Source organism: Strongylocentrotus purpuratus, unplaced genomic scaffold, assembly GCF_000002235.5.
Source record: "Strongylocentrotus purpuratus isolate Spur 01 unplaced genomic scaffold, Spur_5.0 spur5_contig_850, whole genome shotgun sequence".
NCBI lineage: Eukaryota > Metazoa > Echinodermata > Echinoidea > Camarodonta > Strongylocentrotidae > Strongylocentrotus > Strongylocentrotus purpuratus.
In genome coordinates, this window is record NW_022145558.1 from 593,481 (window position 1) to 610,159 (window position 16,679).

At 39.4% G+C, this 16,679-nt stretch overlaps 1 protein-coding gene across 1 annotated transcript in view; it reads left to right on the forward strand.

Annotated features, from left to right (window-relative positions):
• LOC105444566 (sn1-specific diacylglycerol lipase alpha-like) overlaps positions 1-16,679 on the forward strand; it is a 62,858-nt gene that overhangs the window by 20,573 nt on the left and 25,606 nt on the right. The window contains exons 3-7 of the mRNA XM_030994107.1: positions 2,127-2,289; positions 12,003-12,087; positions 14,310-14,522; positions 15,185-15,309; positions 15,735-15,885. Coding sequence (XP_030849967.1) covers positions 2,127-2,289; positions 12,003-12,087; positions 14,310-14,522; positions 15,185-15,309; positions 15,735-15,885 — 737 coding nt within the window. The remainder of the gene's footprint in view (positions 1-2,126; positions 2,290-12,002; positions 12,088-14,309; positions 14,523-15,184; positions 15,310-15,734; positions 15,886-16,679) is intronic.

The window sequence follows — 16,679 nt, forward strand, 5'->3', positions numbered from 1 at the left end:
AAGTAGGGTTGACAAAGATTTTGAAGTAGATTTTTTGTTAAAACTCTGTTGTAAAAAGACCCACTTACAACTGTAAGATGGAAGTGATATCTCTAAACCAATTTTGTATCAGAAATGTTTGATTTAAAGTTAGCTTTAGTAGTTTTAGAGTGAAAGAATTTATTGAGCCACATAAGCAGTTAATTTTGGCTCAATTTATCAAAGCTACTTTCACACCTACTTTCACACCACACTTAATGCTGAATACATTTAAGTTGATGTGAAAGGCGTATGTTACCAATTGACTGGAACATAGATTACAGTCTGATTTTAAAGTTAATCTAGAATATATTTTGAATATGAAATGGGTATCTTAGCGATTGACTGGAACATTGATTACAGTCTGATTTAAAAGTTAATCTGGATTATAATTTAAATGTCGAAGTGTTAAGTTAGCAAGTGACTGGAACATAGTGTACAGTCTGAAATGAAAGTTAACCCTGAATATATGCAATGTGAAAGGGGTATGTTAACATTTGACTAAAACAAACATGTAGATGGAATTCTGATAATTGTTAGTGTGAATACAGTCCGATCTGAAAGGAGTTCATTTAACTATATAAGCTACATGTGTAGGGGTGTGAACAGTATATTCCGATACTCAAGTAACCCTGAATATATCAAATGTGAAAGGGGTATGTTAGTGACTGACTGGAACATAGATTACTGTGTGATTTTAATGTTAACTGGTATATATTGTAATATGTGAAAAGGATATGTTAGCGATTGACTGCAACATAAGTAAAGGTTTGAGTTTTAAAGTTAACCTGGACTATTTCAAATGTGAAAGGGGTATGTTAACATTTGACTAGAACATGCATTCAGGTAAAAGAACGAAATTAAAGCAGCCCTGAATATATCAAATGTGAAATGGGTATGTTAGCGATTGACTGGAACATAGATTAAAGTCTGTGTTTTTAAGTTAACCAGGACTATCTCAATTGTGAAAGTTGTATGTTAACATGCATTCAGATAAAAGAACGATATTAAAGCAGCCCTGAATATATCAAATGTGAAAAGGGTACGTTAGGGTCTGACTGGAACATAGATTAAAAGTCTGATGAGGGATGTAGATGTAGGCGCCACGTAATACAACTTGTAATGAGTGAGATTGGAGGCATAATGAATATGCCATTAGACGTAACCTGATTTACAGGTACTGACTTCGACACACTCTTCCGAGTAAAGATTCTCTCTTAAAGGAACCAGTCAGCATTACATTTCTTAAGAATATGGTCAGGTAAATAAAAGTCAGAGTTGTCTTTAGATGATGTTATCTGATCGGGATAAGTCAGCATTGCAAACATATCATTAAAGAGGAAGTCTACCCTGTTACTAAGTTGGTGTTAATAAAAGCAGAAAAATGAGAGAAACAAAAGTGAAAGTTTGAGCAATATCCAATTCCAAATAGGAAAGTTATGAATTTTGAAGTTGTCATCAGTGAAAGAGAAATTGGCAGCAGTATCAGAGTTTATATTCCATATACTAAGAATCTTGCTCTACGATTGGTCAAAAGTAAATCACGTGATGAAAGATAGTTCGCCCATTATTGATGGGAGAAGCAAAAAGTTTGTTACACTGTGTAGATAGTACTACTATCTACACAGTGCAACGCACTTTCACTGAAGATTATCCAAAAGCGCACTATAACAGGCGTAATTAAGCGCGCATTACCAATGAGCGCAATTAAAGCAAACACATGCGCGTACCGTACCCTCAAGGGGTTGGGTTAAACTTTTAACTTTTTTGGTGTGAATTCGAACTGGTGTCTTTCATGTAAATGCATACACGTCCTTTTCTTTTTGTAGTTAAATTGTTTTAGATGTGGAATATAAAGCAAATAATCACCTTTTGGTTTCAGGCGATGGCAAACTATCACTCCCTCGTCGATCAGAATGTATACGCTATCTTTCCGAAGCGATCCAGATCGCCTCGGCAGTGATAGTTTGTCCCATCACCTTCACCAACGGTAGTTATTTGCTTAATAACTTCCCTCTGGCTCGGTTGGATTGCCCTCTCTTTAGCCAATACATCGTTATCAATATTTTAAATTTACTATCTCATTTTTCTTTCTTTCTTTCTCACAGGCCTTATTATATTCCATTTCATAGTACTACTAGCCCTTTCTATTCTCACATGGTGCGTATGGGACCGAGCGGGGCAGAGCTTCGTCAAATTAAAAAAGACGGAGAAGGAACGGAACATCAAGAGAACAGCCAGCAGGGTCGAGAGGAATCTACAGAGGGAGCTGTAAGTATGCTCATCTGAAGAAATTATTTTTATGGAAAACTGTTAAAGCCAATATTTTGGTATTTTGGATTTTGTATTTTTGCAGGTGACAGGGACAGTTGTTTTTTGCGTTAATTAACCCAAGCTACTTACATGATTGCAGCGTGCATTGTTAGCTCATTTTCACATGATTTGAATGTGTGACCCTACAATGATTTGCAAAAGTTGTGAAAATATGGGGTTAGGTTTGTTTGTTTTACCTGACTGCTTAGAAAGCATATGCTTGTAGGGGACCGATTGCCTTAAGTCCTCTCCGAGGGTCTCAGTACTGAAGATAATACCTTATTAAAGGCACTAGTGCATCAACTTGGTTTCGAACCCGGGACTTCCTGGTTAAGAGACCACTGCTCTTCCACTCAGCAATCACGTCTCCTTAAATGAAACTGTTGCAAAAATAATGGCGCATATAGTAATACATGTTATACTTAAATACACAACATTATGAATTAAAAAAATAAAATAACATACCTGTGCAGACGGTCTTAGGTTTTTTTATTTAAAAAAACAGCTCTTCCAAACGAGTCTTCATAATAATATACATATGGACATGAATATGTATGATGTTCGTAACAGTATATTTAATCTTGAACTGGGTATGAATAATAGGTTCATATCTTCTATAAATGATCAGCACTTGTATTTCTGAAAATATTTTTCTTGAGAAGCGCTGGGCTTGTTCGGGCTAACAGAGAAGCACCTACTTTGATAGGCCTAGGTTCTCATCAGAAGAGAATCCCCTTTCTTCTTGAGAAAAATAGGAGAGAAAATCTGTGTTCTGTTTCTGGGTAAAAGACTAGTAGGTTCATATCTACTAATGATCAGGGAACTGTTTCACAGAGCCTCTTTTCAATGACAAATGACAAACTCAGTGACAAGTCTGCTGATAACCAATAATAATCAAGGATTTCACTAGCCTATAACAAAAACCGTCATTTGTCACTGATGACAAATTTTGTGAAACAACTCCCAGCACTTTTTATTCTCAGTCTTTGAGAAGCACTGATTTATCCAATATTTTGATTTATTTTGTTATAGTTATTTATTCATATTCCACTAATTTTTTGAGTTTATGACAAATATTTTACATTGATATGAGAGAAAAAAATACTACAGAGCAGATGAAAAGATTGAGATGTAGAACAAAACAGTAATGGCTAAATGTTAAGGAGTGTACTGAGGAGCATTTAGCTTGTTATTATTTTAATTAAGTATTGGCGTCACCTGTGCCTGGGAGGTGAAAAGCAAACTGAATCACTGTAACCCTTGGGTCTCTTCTCCTGGTATAACTGATTGGGGGTGTGCAGGTGGACCACTACACCAGGGTTTCCCCCTACTCTTATATAAATAGTGTAGTGGGTTCTTAACGTGCAAGGGAGGTGACTCTCCTCTACACCAGGCATCCATTTAACATCCTACCCGAAGGGCGGAGTGTTTTTCCACTTAACATAGGAACTGGGGAGGGGCATGCATGTAAACACAAAACGCAGGCTTCAGTCATCCAAGATATATATACACCAGACTTAGCATAGTAACCTGACAACCACATTCCATGACCCAGTATGTGGTCTATGTGGTATACCACATCGTCACAGCGTGGTATATGTGTGTGTGGGTGTACTGGTAGGCCAAGGACCCAGCTTTTAAAGGTACCATTCAGCGAATCTAACTGAACATGAGAATGGCATTTCATTTAGAAATAGTATGACTGTTGAATACCAAACCCAATAGAACTCAGGATTCTATATGTGGAATGTTCATGTTCAATTGAATAGATGATTGGAGAATAAATATCAAAAATCTTTTCAGTCGAAATAGAATTTTAAAAGAGCATGCTATTAATTAGTAATCATAATGCAGTCAAACCTGTCTATATCGACCACGCAAGGGAAACACAAAAAGTGGCCTTTGTAGACAGGTGGTCACTATAAAAGCAGGTTTGACTGTATATGGGATTTGTTAAGTGCTGAATCCACTTGAAATCAAATGCTCAAGGCCCGCTTTTGAAACCAAAAAAAGAAATACAAGAGATCACATAAAACCATCTCCAAGTGTACATTATAAACAAAGGAACAGATGTAAAATAGAGCATACAAAAAGGATTTGTTAAGAATTTTTTTAAATTTTAAAGGTAATGAGAAATAGGGGGTGTATAAAAACATATTTGCAATAATTATATTTAGGGTAAATGTTTGATTGAACATTTTCTTAAGGGAAAATATAGTACAGGGCAAATATGGGAGGAGATCTCGCAAGATAAGTCACAGAGTGGTCAATTTATGTATATATGATTGATTGCACCTTTAAAAATTCAAAACTTTCTTCGTTTTAATTGGTTATTGCTCAAACTATCACTGACCTGCTTCTCTCATTTCTCTGCTTCTATCAAAACCAACTTAATATCAGGGTCTACTGCTTCCCCTTTAAGCTAATCATTTACTGTGTATAAAACCCCTGCTGGTACATGGGCTTGGTGACATTTTAATAGGGCATCGGGTTGGTTAATGATCTCCTAATGGTTTATAACTGACTACTGACCCAAGCTGGGTCCTTCTTGGCCCCCCCCCCCCTCTACCATGCCCCCCTCCTCCCCCCCCCCCCCAATCCACCTTGAAGCTTGAAGTTTATTTGTTCCACATTTACATCAAAAACATTTTTTTTTTTTTACAAGCGTATAAGTGTAGATTACAAAATAATTTAAAGATTTCAAATCAAGTATAATGTACAGAAAATAGGTACAAATATTTAGATATGACAGGCAAGGTAATACAATGTAACATGTGGGGAGCCTTGGGCTTATTATGAAAATATTTATTCATACTTATTAAAAATTACTAAATCGACCCAAAATACATGAACATGTATAAACTGTCACTCATGTAATAACTACCGGTATCTTTTTATTCAAAAAATTAATAATTGAAAAAACTACATGCAATGTAAGTGACATCTCAACAATGAAAACAAATCCTCAGAAAGCCCCTTTTATGTTTCCAACAACAAAAAATTATTCATGAAAAGGAAAATTCTAGAGCTATTTTGATGCATACAGTGGTTTGACTGCAGTTGTAGGGGCTAATTGCCTTTTGCCCTGGGCCCCCATCTAATAAAGAGTTGTGAATGATCCAAATCAGTGGCAAGTACTCTAATCAATCGCAACTTTGCGGTCTCCTATACATCTTAAGTACATAGTTGCGATTGATATCAATCGCAAATAAGATGCGATTAATATCAAATCTGTATGTGATGGGGGCCCTGGTATATGATGAGCTTTCATTCAAAATGTTCCTTTGTGTCACGTTCAAGTCTTTATTGCTCTCTCAAAAAGGATCATCATAGCAGGGATGCCCTGATTTTATTGTATTATTTCCTCATATTACCTCATATATCTGTTTACCCATAGATTTCAATTCAACTCCATGTGGTTTATTATCAAAACAAAGTAGTAGTGCGGGAATAAGTGCATAGTGTTTACAATGTAAATATGGTCATGAAATAGGATCATTGATTAAAAAAAAATTGATTAGAAGTATTACAAATCAAACTCACTTTTTCATATAAGTACCAATCTTTGGAAACAAAACGTTTATCATTATGCAAAAAAGAAGTAAAAGAACACTTGAATATTTGGCTGAAAATTAGGTGATGTATCATCATAATGCAGTATAATAGACAAATTATCTCAAATGTATTATTACAAGATAAATAATTATGTGGGAAACAAAGCGCAATGTTGAATGTGAAAGAAATGAGTCAAAAACTATTTATTTTGATTTAACAAACATTAAGAAAAAGTGTCATGATTTAGAGAATGCCAGTTAAGTTTTTAAAAGTTGGTTACCGGTATATATATACATTCTAGCTCTACACTGTGAACATGACAAGATGCACCAAATACATGTATAACTGTCAGTGTTCCTGGTACATTTAATCTGGGAATAAATTGAATCCTGTAGGTATATAAAATCTGTGACTCAAAGCCCTAAAAAATGATTTTGTTGTTGTTGTAAACATTCTGGTTCACATTCATCCATTCATATGCTGTGAATTTTCTATGTTAGTACTGTACATTTTATCTGGGACAAATAAATATTAAATCCTGTATGTATACCAAACCTGTCACTCAAAGCCCTGAAAAAAGAAAGAAATTTTGGGCTCAATGCTTGCAATGCAGTGGCTGTTGGAGTTCTGTGGGCAAAATTGCCCCTAGCTCTCGTGTATTATGAGCTTCCATTCAAATCTGTTTTATGAACCTGTCACAAAGAAATATCAAAGCAATGATGCGCAGTAATGTCAATATGGCTTCCGCAGGTCGGTTCATATTTAGAAAAGCAATATATCCAATATTTTCTTGACCTTTTCTTAATATTAACTTAAGGGCTAGGCATTGTGACTCGCTCTACTTTCTCTGTTTACACTCTTAGTATGGTGATTAAAGGGGTCGCTTAGAATTTTGTAGGATAAAAAGATTATCATTCTTAGTTAATATATGGACTGCTGATTAGCAAGGGAGCATACAATAAGTGTTGATATTATAGAGGTATCAGTTTTATCTTCCTTCCTTTATCCTTTCCTTTTTAATTTTTTTTTCTTTACTTCTTCCTTTAACTGATAGAAATATGGTTATCAGGTAAGTAGGAAATTAGGTTAATAAATGAAAAATAGAGGGTTAGAATCTTTGTAAATGCACTTCAGCTTTCATATGTTTTTAATGCAATTTGCTGAAAGTTTGCACAAATTTAGATACAAATTACTTTTTGGAATATCTTATTCTTCTAAATTTAAATTTGTTCATGTCATAGATGTTTTTAAAATCTCTGTTTCTTCAATCACCTCTAACCACTGTTTATCCAATCATCATTGTCAATATTCATTGAGCAGAGGCAATCATATTTGCATGATCAATAGCCCATAATGTGATGGTCTGGTAGGCTACCACGGTACTCGCAGGTTTAATTGACCGGAAGATGGTATAATCTTGTGAATCTGCAACTAGGTTTACACGGCACCATCAAAGTTTAAAAGGGCAATCCAACCCATAAGCTCATTTTTAATTTTAATTTTTCATGGCAAAAATTTGCGCCTTGCCGTCTAGTTTTTGATGACTTATGGGCGCAATTTGTGCATGTTCTATGAGCGCAAATTTGCGCCTTGCGCCCGCTTATTTCAAGGGTTGGATTAAAATGATGGGCTAAACTTATGATTATGGACGTTTGTGTGAACCTGGCTCGTACAAAAATACATAATCCCGTCCATCCCCTCTTGAATTTGATGGTCATCATGCTTTTAAAAGCTTGCGTAATTGAAGAATGATTAAATCCTGTGGTCAGATGCTGTATTCTCCAATTTTAATTGGCATCCATTTTTGTTTAATTCAGGTCACGGTTTTGTCTTTCTGTGCATGGACTCATATTGCATCAGTTAATGTTCACACAGGAGTCAGATAACTTTAAGTTTAGCTCATAGTTTAAAGTTTTGAGATTATCTTATAGTTAAGGACCATGCCTAAGCACCTGTGGTTTCCGAAACTTTAAATTTACATTACCCTCACCCGAAGACTCTCTGAGAGACCAGAGGGTACTTGTTGATGGGACTTCCACCAAGTCTGGTGTCAGCGAATTTTGACCTTCTGCACATAGAAACTGACACTTACCTCCCTTCAACTACTGCTTTGAGGTTGTGACAGCTTGAAATTAGGACAAATGCTCATCTGATTGCAAACCATGAGCAGTTATTTTTTGTTGAAGCTGTGAAAACCCATGTCTCTGTTTCTTGGTCATAGTATAAAACTGTAAGATTTTGCAAATCTAAATAAAAGTTTTAAATGTGGACAGTGTCGTGCGAACACAGCTAATGCAAGAAGTGAAATCCCCTGTGGAATTGTATGCTTGTCATGCTTCTATCGCATTTCGGAATCAAAGAATAATTGAATTCCGCGGCCATTCTGGTTGTAATTGTCATCCATTTCCTATTACAGGACATTAATTTGGACTAATTCAGGCCATTTTGACTAATTGAGGCCATTATTTGTCTCTCATGCAGCCTTAGGGCAGAAAATTTATATTGACATTGAAACGTTCATTCAGACTTTCAGTCCTAATCATCCATCACGAGCCACTGATTTTATCTCAGTAGGCCTGTCTTTATCAGCTTGAAATTGATAAATAGCCCGCTATTTCTGATTTGGGAAATAATCCCGAAGTTACAAATTGCGTCTTCATCAGCTCAAGACTTGACCTCGGAACTTGAAACTCAAGCTCAAGAAATTAACTCAAGATATTTTGCTCAGCGTTTGCGAATAGTGCGAGTCTTCGGACAAATAGAAGGATATTTTGCAAAGTAGCCCAAGATATCTAGGGATGATTATCTCAACCAAATTTCCCGCTAACACCAACATCGAGCTGATGAAGATGCAAATTAACTGGATAATTTGTGATCGGGATATTTGGCAATCTCGAGCTGATGAGGACAGGCCTTCAGTCCTAATCATCAATCACGAGCCACTGATTTTTATCTCTGTTAAGTGGCCTTCGATGGGGATGTCATGGCTCAGGTCTAATCAAGTTCACGCTAAAGCCACTAATCGAGAGAATCAGTACAGTAAACATTGGAAGGCCGGTTAAGGGTGCAGACCCTGGGATGGAGGGGGTAGTTGCCCTTCTTTGCCCTTTCCTAATAGTCTGCACGCACTGACTCTAATTTGACACTTTACCACAATTCCCAAAGCCTTGAACAGAGACTGAATCTGTCAGTAATTTTTGGCAAAGCTTCTCCTGAGCAGTTAAAGTACATACAGAGCCTACTGTAGTCTTATTTTGCAGACACTGCAGACATTTGGTTTGTGCATGCAAATTACCCTTTCCTAATGATTAACTTTGGAGCATTTGCTTCTGATAAACGGATTCACCCCTCCCACCCACATAAAGTCACCCACATATACCCACCCACACATGCACACACGCACCCACGCATACACATTGTTAATAAATTTGGATGTTCTTGAGCGAGGCAGTCCCTGCTTAATCAAACCATGCTGGCCCAGTAATAATCTCTATTTGGACAAATTTTGTGCATCACTCTTAGTACCACCCCCCCCCCCTTTGTGGGATTAATTTTGCTCTATTTGCTTCCATTTAATAATGGGTTTGCCCTCTTCTTTCTCACCACCATCACCATTCCTGAAATTTGATTATTTTGAGGCAGTCTCTAGCTGCTAACCTACATTATATATAGGCCCAATTGGTTGGTGGAAAGTGCCTTTAATGTACATTAATATCTTCCCAAAAGACATGAGGGCTGAGGCAGGACACAAACCACAAACCATGTGACAATGATAATAATGATAAAATGGTGCTTATAAAGCGCTTTCCACAGAAGCCTCTAAGGGCTATAACAAACAAAATACAATGACAAACGGTTATATATTGAACAAAAAATTACAAATAAATCTACAAATTACAAGTCTGCAGACGTATCCACTAGACCCTGGCACTTCTGTCTGTGTATAATGTGCAAAATATACTGAAGAAGAACTCTACTTGTAGCAAAGAACCTACTTCTCTATTTCAATAATAACCCAGTTTCCCACATTACTCATACATGTCCACATCCATGTTCAATCGATCGTAATATGAGAGGATAATGGTGAGCGAGCATGGACAAAAAGAGAGAAAGGAAGGGTAGGATGGATTTCACAGGGCATCTTCCTTACAACGACGACGGTGATTGAACTATTCTTGCATCCCGTTACATGGATGTCGGCCACGTCTGAACGGAACTAGGGCAAAATAGGATATTGTACTAAGCCCCTTTCACATATATATGACAAGATAATTCAACTACTTCAAAAGACCTTTCACGGTGGAAGCCATTTTATGTTTAAATAAACGGCAAAGGGGGGGGGGAATATTTATGTGCCTGGTTCGGATATGACTTGGTTAAACACTGCAAAATAGCTGCCGTATTTTTGCTATGCGTACATGATTGGCAACTGGGTGCAACAAAGACCCTGCGCGTAATCCCTGAGCCCTGTGTTATACGATGTAGAAATATGATGTGTATGGCATTTAACGTCATAAAAACTCTGTGGTTTTGCTGCGTCAGATCTGAACGAGGCTTTACGGATACCAAATAAATCTCGTGTACGGCTAGAATGTATAAAATCAACCTCAAACAGACTATACTTGGCATTCTGTGGGTTAACGGTTAATTATCCAAATGAATTTGATATCTTCCAATGGGTAAACTTGATATGTATGTTTAAAGAGAAGGTTAAGTTCTGGGAAGAGGTGAAAAATAATTTGCGAGCGTTATCATTCTTATTATGCAAGTGTGGAAGAACATCAGATAAGACATGTTCCCTGAAAAGCATGGCTCTTCAAATGCCTTCATATTCTAAATATGTCATGTAACATCGTAAAAATCCAGGGTAGGATTTTTGCGCCACGTGTTCGTGTAGACCTGTATTCTGTGTACAGTGTTTGTAACTTTACCAAGACTTGGCCAAAATTTCCTATCATTTTGATGATTCCAGAACCTTGCAATACACACAAATTCTTATATGCTTATATCAACCTTTTCTGGTCGATTCCACACCGTTTCTTTCACAATGCAATCGCATGACCAGAACTCAACTTCATCTTTAAGGAGTATGAAGCAAAAAAGAAATAAAATAAGCTGCAGCACGAGTACAAGTCTTATATTTACATGTACATATCATATGCCACACTCGCCATGGTATGGTAAGGGGGCACCTGGCACCTGGCTTCAATACATTAAACGCTAAGGTTACAGGTGCTAAAATCAGGGTAATAATATCCAACGTCCTTTTGAAGTACATAGAGACTTTAATAATGTGATATGCCCCTGTAAAAATTGAACTATTAATTCTATTAACTCGTTAATCAAACTCGATTAAATTTCTAAGAGAGTGAAAACAATCTTTCATGTTTTAACATAATTGCCTTCATGACCTTCTTTTTATAGGTCACTTTTAGCATTGTTTCTGCAGGTATACGTGACATGTTTTTATCAGAGGATGAAATATGACCTCAGCTACAAGATTTGATCACCACAATGACAAATAATCAATCCAATTTTTAATTGATTTTTTTTTAATGTTGGTATTTTAGATAAATAAAAACAAATAGAGAAATGATTAAATAAAGAATCTACCCAAGTAAGCAGCCAGGACACGTACGGCTGTAAGTCCTCTCTGAGGGACTTTGTGATGACGATTAATGCCTTACCAAAGGGCCTGAGCGCAATTTCGAATTCGGGACCTCTCGGTTACGAGACCACTGCTCCACCACTGAGCCATCGTGCCAACTTAAAGTGACTCGGTAACATTGTTGTAGGTCGATGAACAAAATGTGTAATTTTGGTATGAAATGTTACTTATTATATTCCTTCTACTGTACCAGCCCTCTAACATGCTACAAATCCTGAAAAAATTCTCAACCCACCTTTATGGTTTTCTTTGAAGGCCTCACTGTGCGACAACCTCTAACAGTAAATTCACTACCTAAGCACCATTTTCTCTCATCTGAACAATGTTACCAAGTCCCTTTACAGTAGTGTTTGTTCTCATAATTAAGGTCTTTATTTTTCAAAACTGAAAAAGGTTTGTGGTCTGCTCAACAGTGGCTGAACTATTTCTTTCTTTCTATGTGTTTCAGGAGAACTCAAGCCAAGTATGAACAGAACTGGGACAAGAGGTTGCGATTCTGGTTCTGCTGTACCGCTTCGGGAGAAACTCAAGAGGTAAGTCACTGATATGTATGCCTCAAGGAAAATCCTGGAATATAATTCGCTTTTTTCCAGTCAGGGAAATGTCAGGGACCTTTGGGAAAATCTCCCAACATTAGTGAAGAATTAATCAGGGAAATTCATGAGCTCACGAAGAAGGTACATGCATAGACTCTGGTAGAGCTAAGACCAGAGTAATGATATCCAGAGTCTTTTAAAAGTGCGTAGAGATGTTATAAATGAGAATGTAATATATGCATTTTTAACAAGAATGGTATATCATTATTATCATATTTTTTCTTGTGGCAAAACAGCGTTTTTTTAGAAATAGCCTGCAATATATATAAATAATAAATAATAATAATAAGATATTTGTATACTGCATCTAGAAATAGCCTGCAATATATATAAATAATAAGTAATAATAATAAGATATTTGTTTACCACAAATTGCAAATTGCCTCTGTAATTTTGAAACTTCATTTAAATTCCGAGAAAAATCTGGACATTCTGTTTTCATGATGTACTGGTGACACCAATGTACTGTTGAAGGAAATGTATATTGGATCAAGTATATGATGCTAGCGAAAGCCAAAGCACTTTCATCATTCTAGGGTTTTGCGTGCATGCATTTTCTGGCTCATAGGGGAATGAACTATCAGACTGAATACATGAAGATAGAAACATTGCTAAACAGTTGCTCTTGTTAAAGGGCAATCCAATCCTTGTAAGAATTTCATTTGTATGAAAGCCGAAAAATTAGAGAAACGGAATGGCAAAAGTTTGCAATAAATTGGATCAATAATAAGAGTGCGAGGAATGTTTGAAATATGATATAACTAAGGCTACTGGTATGCACATTTCGATTTGGCAATTTTGTCATCAAATTGTGACGTCACTCACGGACAACTCTCCTGTTTGTCATGTGAAAACATTTCATGGATTTCTGTCTTTCTCCTTAGCTCCTTTTCCCTCAGGGCCAATAATCAAAATGTATTTGTGGGTAGCATTATCATTGAAAGTTTTTTAAATAGAAATATACATACATAGTCAACAAAATATAGGTTGTCTACTGGATTATTTTTATCTTATCTTTTTCATCTAAATTGAATATTATCCCCCCTCCTTTACCTTATTTTCCTCCTTCTCCTCCTCCTCATACCCCTTCTCCTCCTCATACCCCTCCTCCTCCCCCTCCCCCTCCCCTCCTACCTCCTTCCCTCTCTCCTCCTTCTCCCCCTCCTCCTTCTCCCCCTCCCCTCCTCCTCCCCCTCCTCCTTCTCCCCCTCCCCTCCTCCTCCCCCTCCTCCTTCTCCCCCTCCCCTCCTCCTCCCCCTCCCCTCCTCCTCCCCCTCCCCTCCCTCCTCCCCTCCCTCCTCCTCCTCCTCCTCCTCCTGCTCCTCCTCCTCCGTCTCCATCCCCTCCCCTCCCTCCTCCTCCCCTCCCCCTCCCCTCCCTCCTCCTCCTGCTCCTCCTCCTCCGTCTCCATCCCCTCCCCTCCCTCCTCCTCCCCTCCCCCTCCCCTCCCTCCTCCTCCCCTCCCCCTCCCCTCCCTCCTCCTCCTCCTCCTCCTCCTCCTCCTCCTCCGTCTCCATCCCCTCCCCTCCCTCCTCCTCCCCTCCCTCCTCCTCCTCCTCCTCCTCCTCCTCCTCCTCCGTCTCCATCCCCTCCCCTCCCTCCCCCTCCCTCCCTCCTCCTCCCCTCCCCCTCCCCTCCCTCCTCCTCCTGCTCCTCCTCCTCCGTCTCCATCCCCTCCCCTCCCTCCTCCTCCCCTCCCCCTCCCCTCCCTCCTCCTCCCCTCCCCCTCCCCTCCCTCCTCCTCCTCCTCCTCCTCCTCCTCCTCCTCCTCCTCCTCCTCCGTCTCCATCCCCTCCCCTCCCTCCTCCTCCCCTCCCTCCTCCTCCTCCTCCTCCTCCTCCTTCTCCTCCGTCTCCATCCCCTCCCCTCCCTCCTCCTCCCCTCCCCCTCCCCTCCCTCCTCCTCCTGCTCCTCCTCCTCCTCCTCCTCCTCCTCCTCCTCCTCCTCCTCCTCCTCCGTCTCCATCCCCTCCCCTCCCTCCTCCTCCCCTCCCTCCTCCTCCTCCTCCTCCTCCTCCTCCTCCTCCTCCTCCTCCTCCTCCGTCTCCATCCCCTCCCCTCCCTCCTCCTCCCCTCCCCCTCCCCTCCCTCCTCCTCCTCCTCCTCCTCCTCCTCCTCCTCCTCCGTCTCCATCCCCTCCCCTTCCTTCTCCCTCTCCAGAGTGCCTTTTCAGACATTGCCATCCTGTTCTCAGAGTTCTTCCGAGACCTTGACGTTGTCCCCACCGACGTCCTTGCTGGTCTGATGCTACTCAGGGAAGAACAGAAGCAACGAAGAAGAGCCATAGAGAACTCACCCCAAAACAGTGTCTTCAAGTTCTTGTCGGGTGTTGCTGTAACGCCCGAGACCAAGTTCCTGGACTTACATAAAGCAGTATGTTCAAAACATGGGATTCACTCAATTGAAACATTAAACTCTAAATAAAAGCTTGTATCAATAATTCAGTTTCAAAGTTAATGGTAAAAGCATGTCTTTATACAGCAAATGACTTGATAAACTTATTTGATATAACAATTTCATGATTTTCAAGGCTTGGATTTTTTTTTCTTCAACAAAATTATTCCATGTTTTTGAATGTCTTTATAGTGTAGTGTTCATTTTTTGTTTGTTCAAAATGTAGTCCATTCCCAGCGATAGTTAGAAGGAATTGTGTTCTTTGATTTTCATTGATACTTGTATACATAATATAATAATAATGATAATAATAACTAAGTATTTTTGTAAAGCACATACCGGTAACACATAGGCATAATTGCATAACTCTATGCACTTTACAGAACAGAATACAGAAGGATTGGAAATGCTACACTGGATTCATAATTGTGAGATTTCACACAGTGCTAACTTAATATGTTTTGAAAATACTTCTAAACTCTATATTTCTAAGGTATTCCGGCACTTTATTCTATAAAACAAGGGCTCCATATGAAAATCTCCTATTGTGGTTTTATGCAGTATTTTTTAAAGGTAACGTTCATAGTTTTTACGTCATTTGCATTGTTATTTCTTTTATTCAACCCTCTTTAATACTACAGGAGGACATGGATCTATTTGAAGAGCTCCATTATTACTTCAAGTTTGCTGCAGCATCGTATGGTTGGAAGGGCTATGTGATGGTCTATGGTGCTGAGGGGTGCTGCACTATGACAAGGGAGTGCAGGTTGGTCAATCATTTGTGATATTTTGGTCCTACGTATAAAGTTACATAAATGTTGGTGCAAATGGCCACATGTGGCATGCCAACCACTGTGTCATCTGCATTTATGGAAAATAGAAGGTTAAAAGCCACATCCTACATCAGTTTACACGTAAAGAAGGCCTAGAGAATCTTGCTTTGACATTAAAAATTGTGGTAAGAAGGAGTAGGAGAAGAATGAGGATACTTTGGATGGACAGTCTGCAGAAATAGTTGGAAGAGAGAGGAGTGAAAGAACTGGGAGTGGTACAACTACAGAAAGCTAGAAACCAAGGGTTGTGGAACAGCGTGATCGCCACAGTCAAACGATACAGCACTTAGAGAGAGAGAGAGACATCCGTTATGTTTATTCAGCCTCCGTTTATTCCTCTTTTTCTTTCATTTCTCAGATGCTGCTGTTTTAAGAGACGTCGCCACTACCACCTGGACGAGACCTCCGACCCCGATGCCGACAACTGCTGCATGTGCAACTTTGCCGCCCTCAAGAAGATGTCGGGCCTGAGCAACAACGACATCGTCTACGCCACATTCCACGTCTCGGTCAGTAACAAAGACGAGTCCTCCGTGACCGAAAGCTATGGGATAGATACCGAGGGTACGGTGCTGGTCGGGCAGACAAACGAAAAGGGGGGCTTGTCGTTCGGGAAGAGGGACGTCTTAAATTCATCAGCGGGGCCAGGTCATCATAAGACCCCCCTCGATCCGGCTCAGACCCCCGAATCGGGGATCTGTCTCAAGACCAGCCTCTCCTTCCAAGAGGAGATGGATGACCGCATGATGACGGGGTCGTTGACCTCGGGGGATGTCTTTGATGATGGTTTACTGTCTTGTGGTGGTCGTTTTTGTTCTTGCTTGCCTCCCTCTCTCTCCCCCTGCAGTACAGCTTGTTGTGAATCTGATGTTTTATCTGCTGGGAGTGTATCAAGCCTGTCACAGTCAGAAAATCTGGTATGCCATTTGTTCCTTTTTTTTAATTTTCTATCATTTTGTAGTCTCATTTTGCCCTTCAGTTTTTTCAGTTTGTTGCATGGCATGCTTTCAAGTTTGAGTCTTGTGGCCCTCCTACCACCCTCTTTCAGATAGTGACTGCCTCCCCCCACTCCCATCCACCCCATACCCCCTCCCCCTTCTCCCCTCCACCCCATTCCCCCACCCCCTACCCCTCCCTCCACTCCATCTCCTTTTGGAACTAATCCTCTCTCTCTCATCTCTACCGATTGAATCTTGATGTAGTAAAGTAAACCTAGCTCATTGCATCTTTTGTTAACCATAAGGATACACAACTAAATCCTATACTATAGTATAAACGTCTAGTTCTTTTTTTTTGTAGCAAA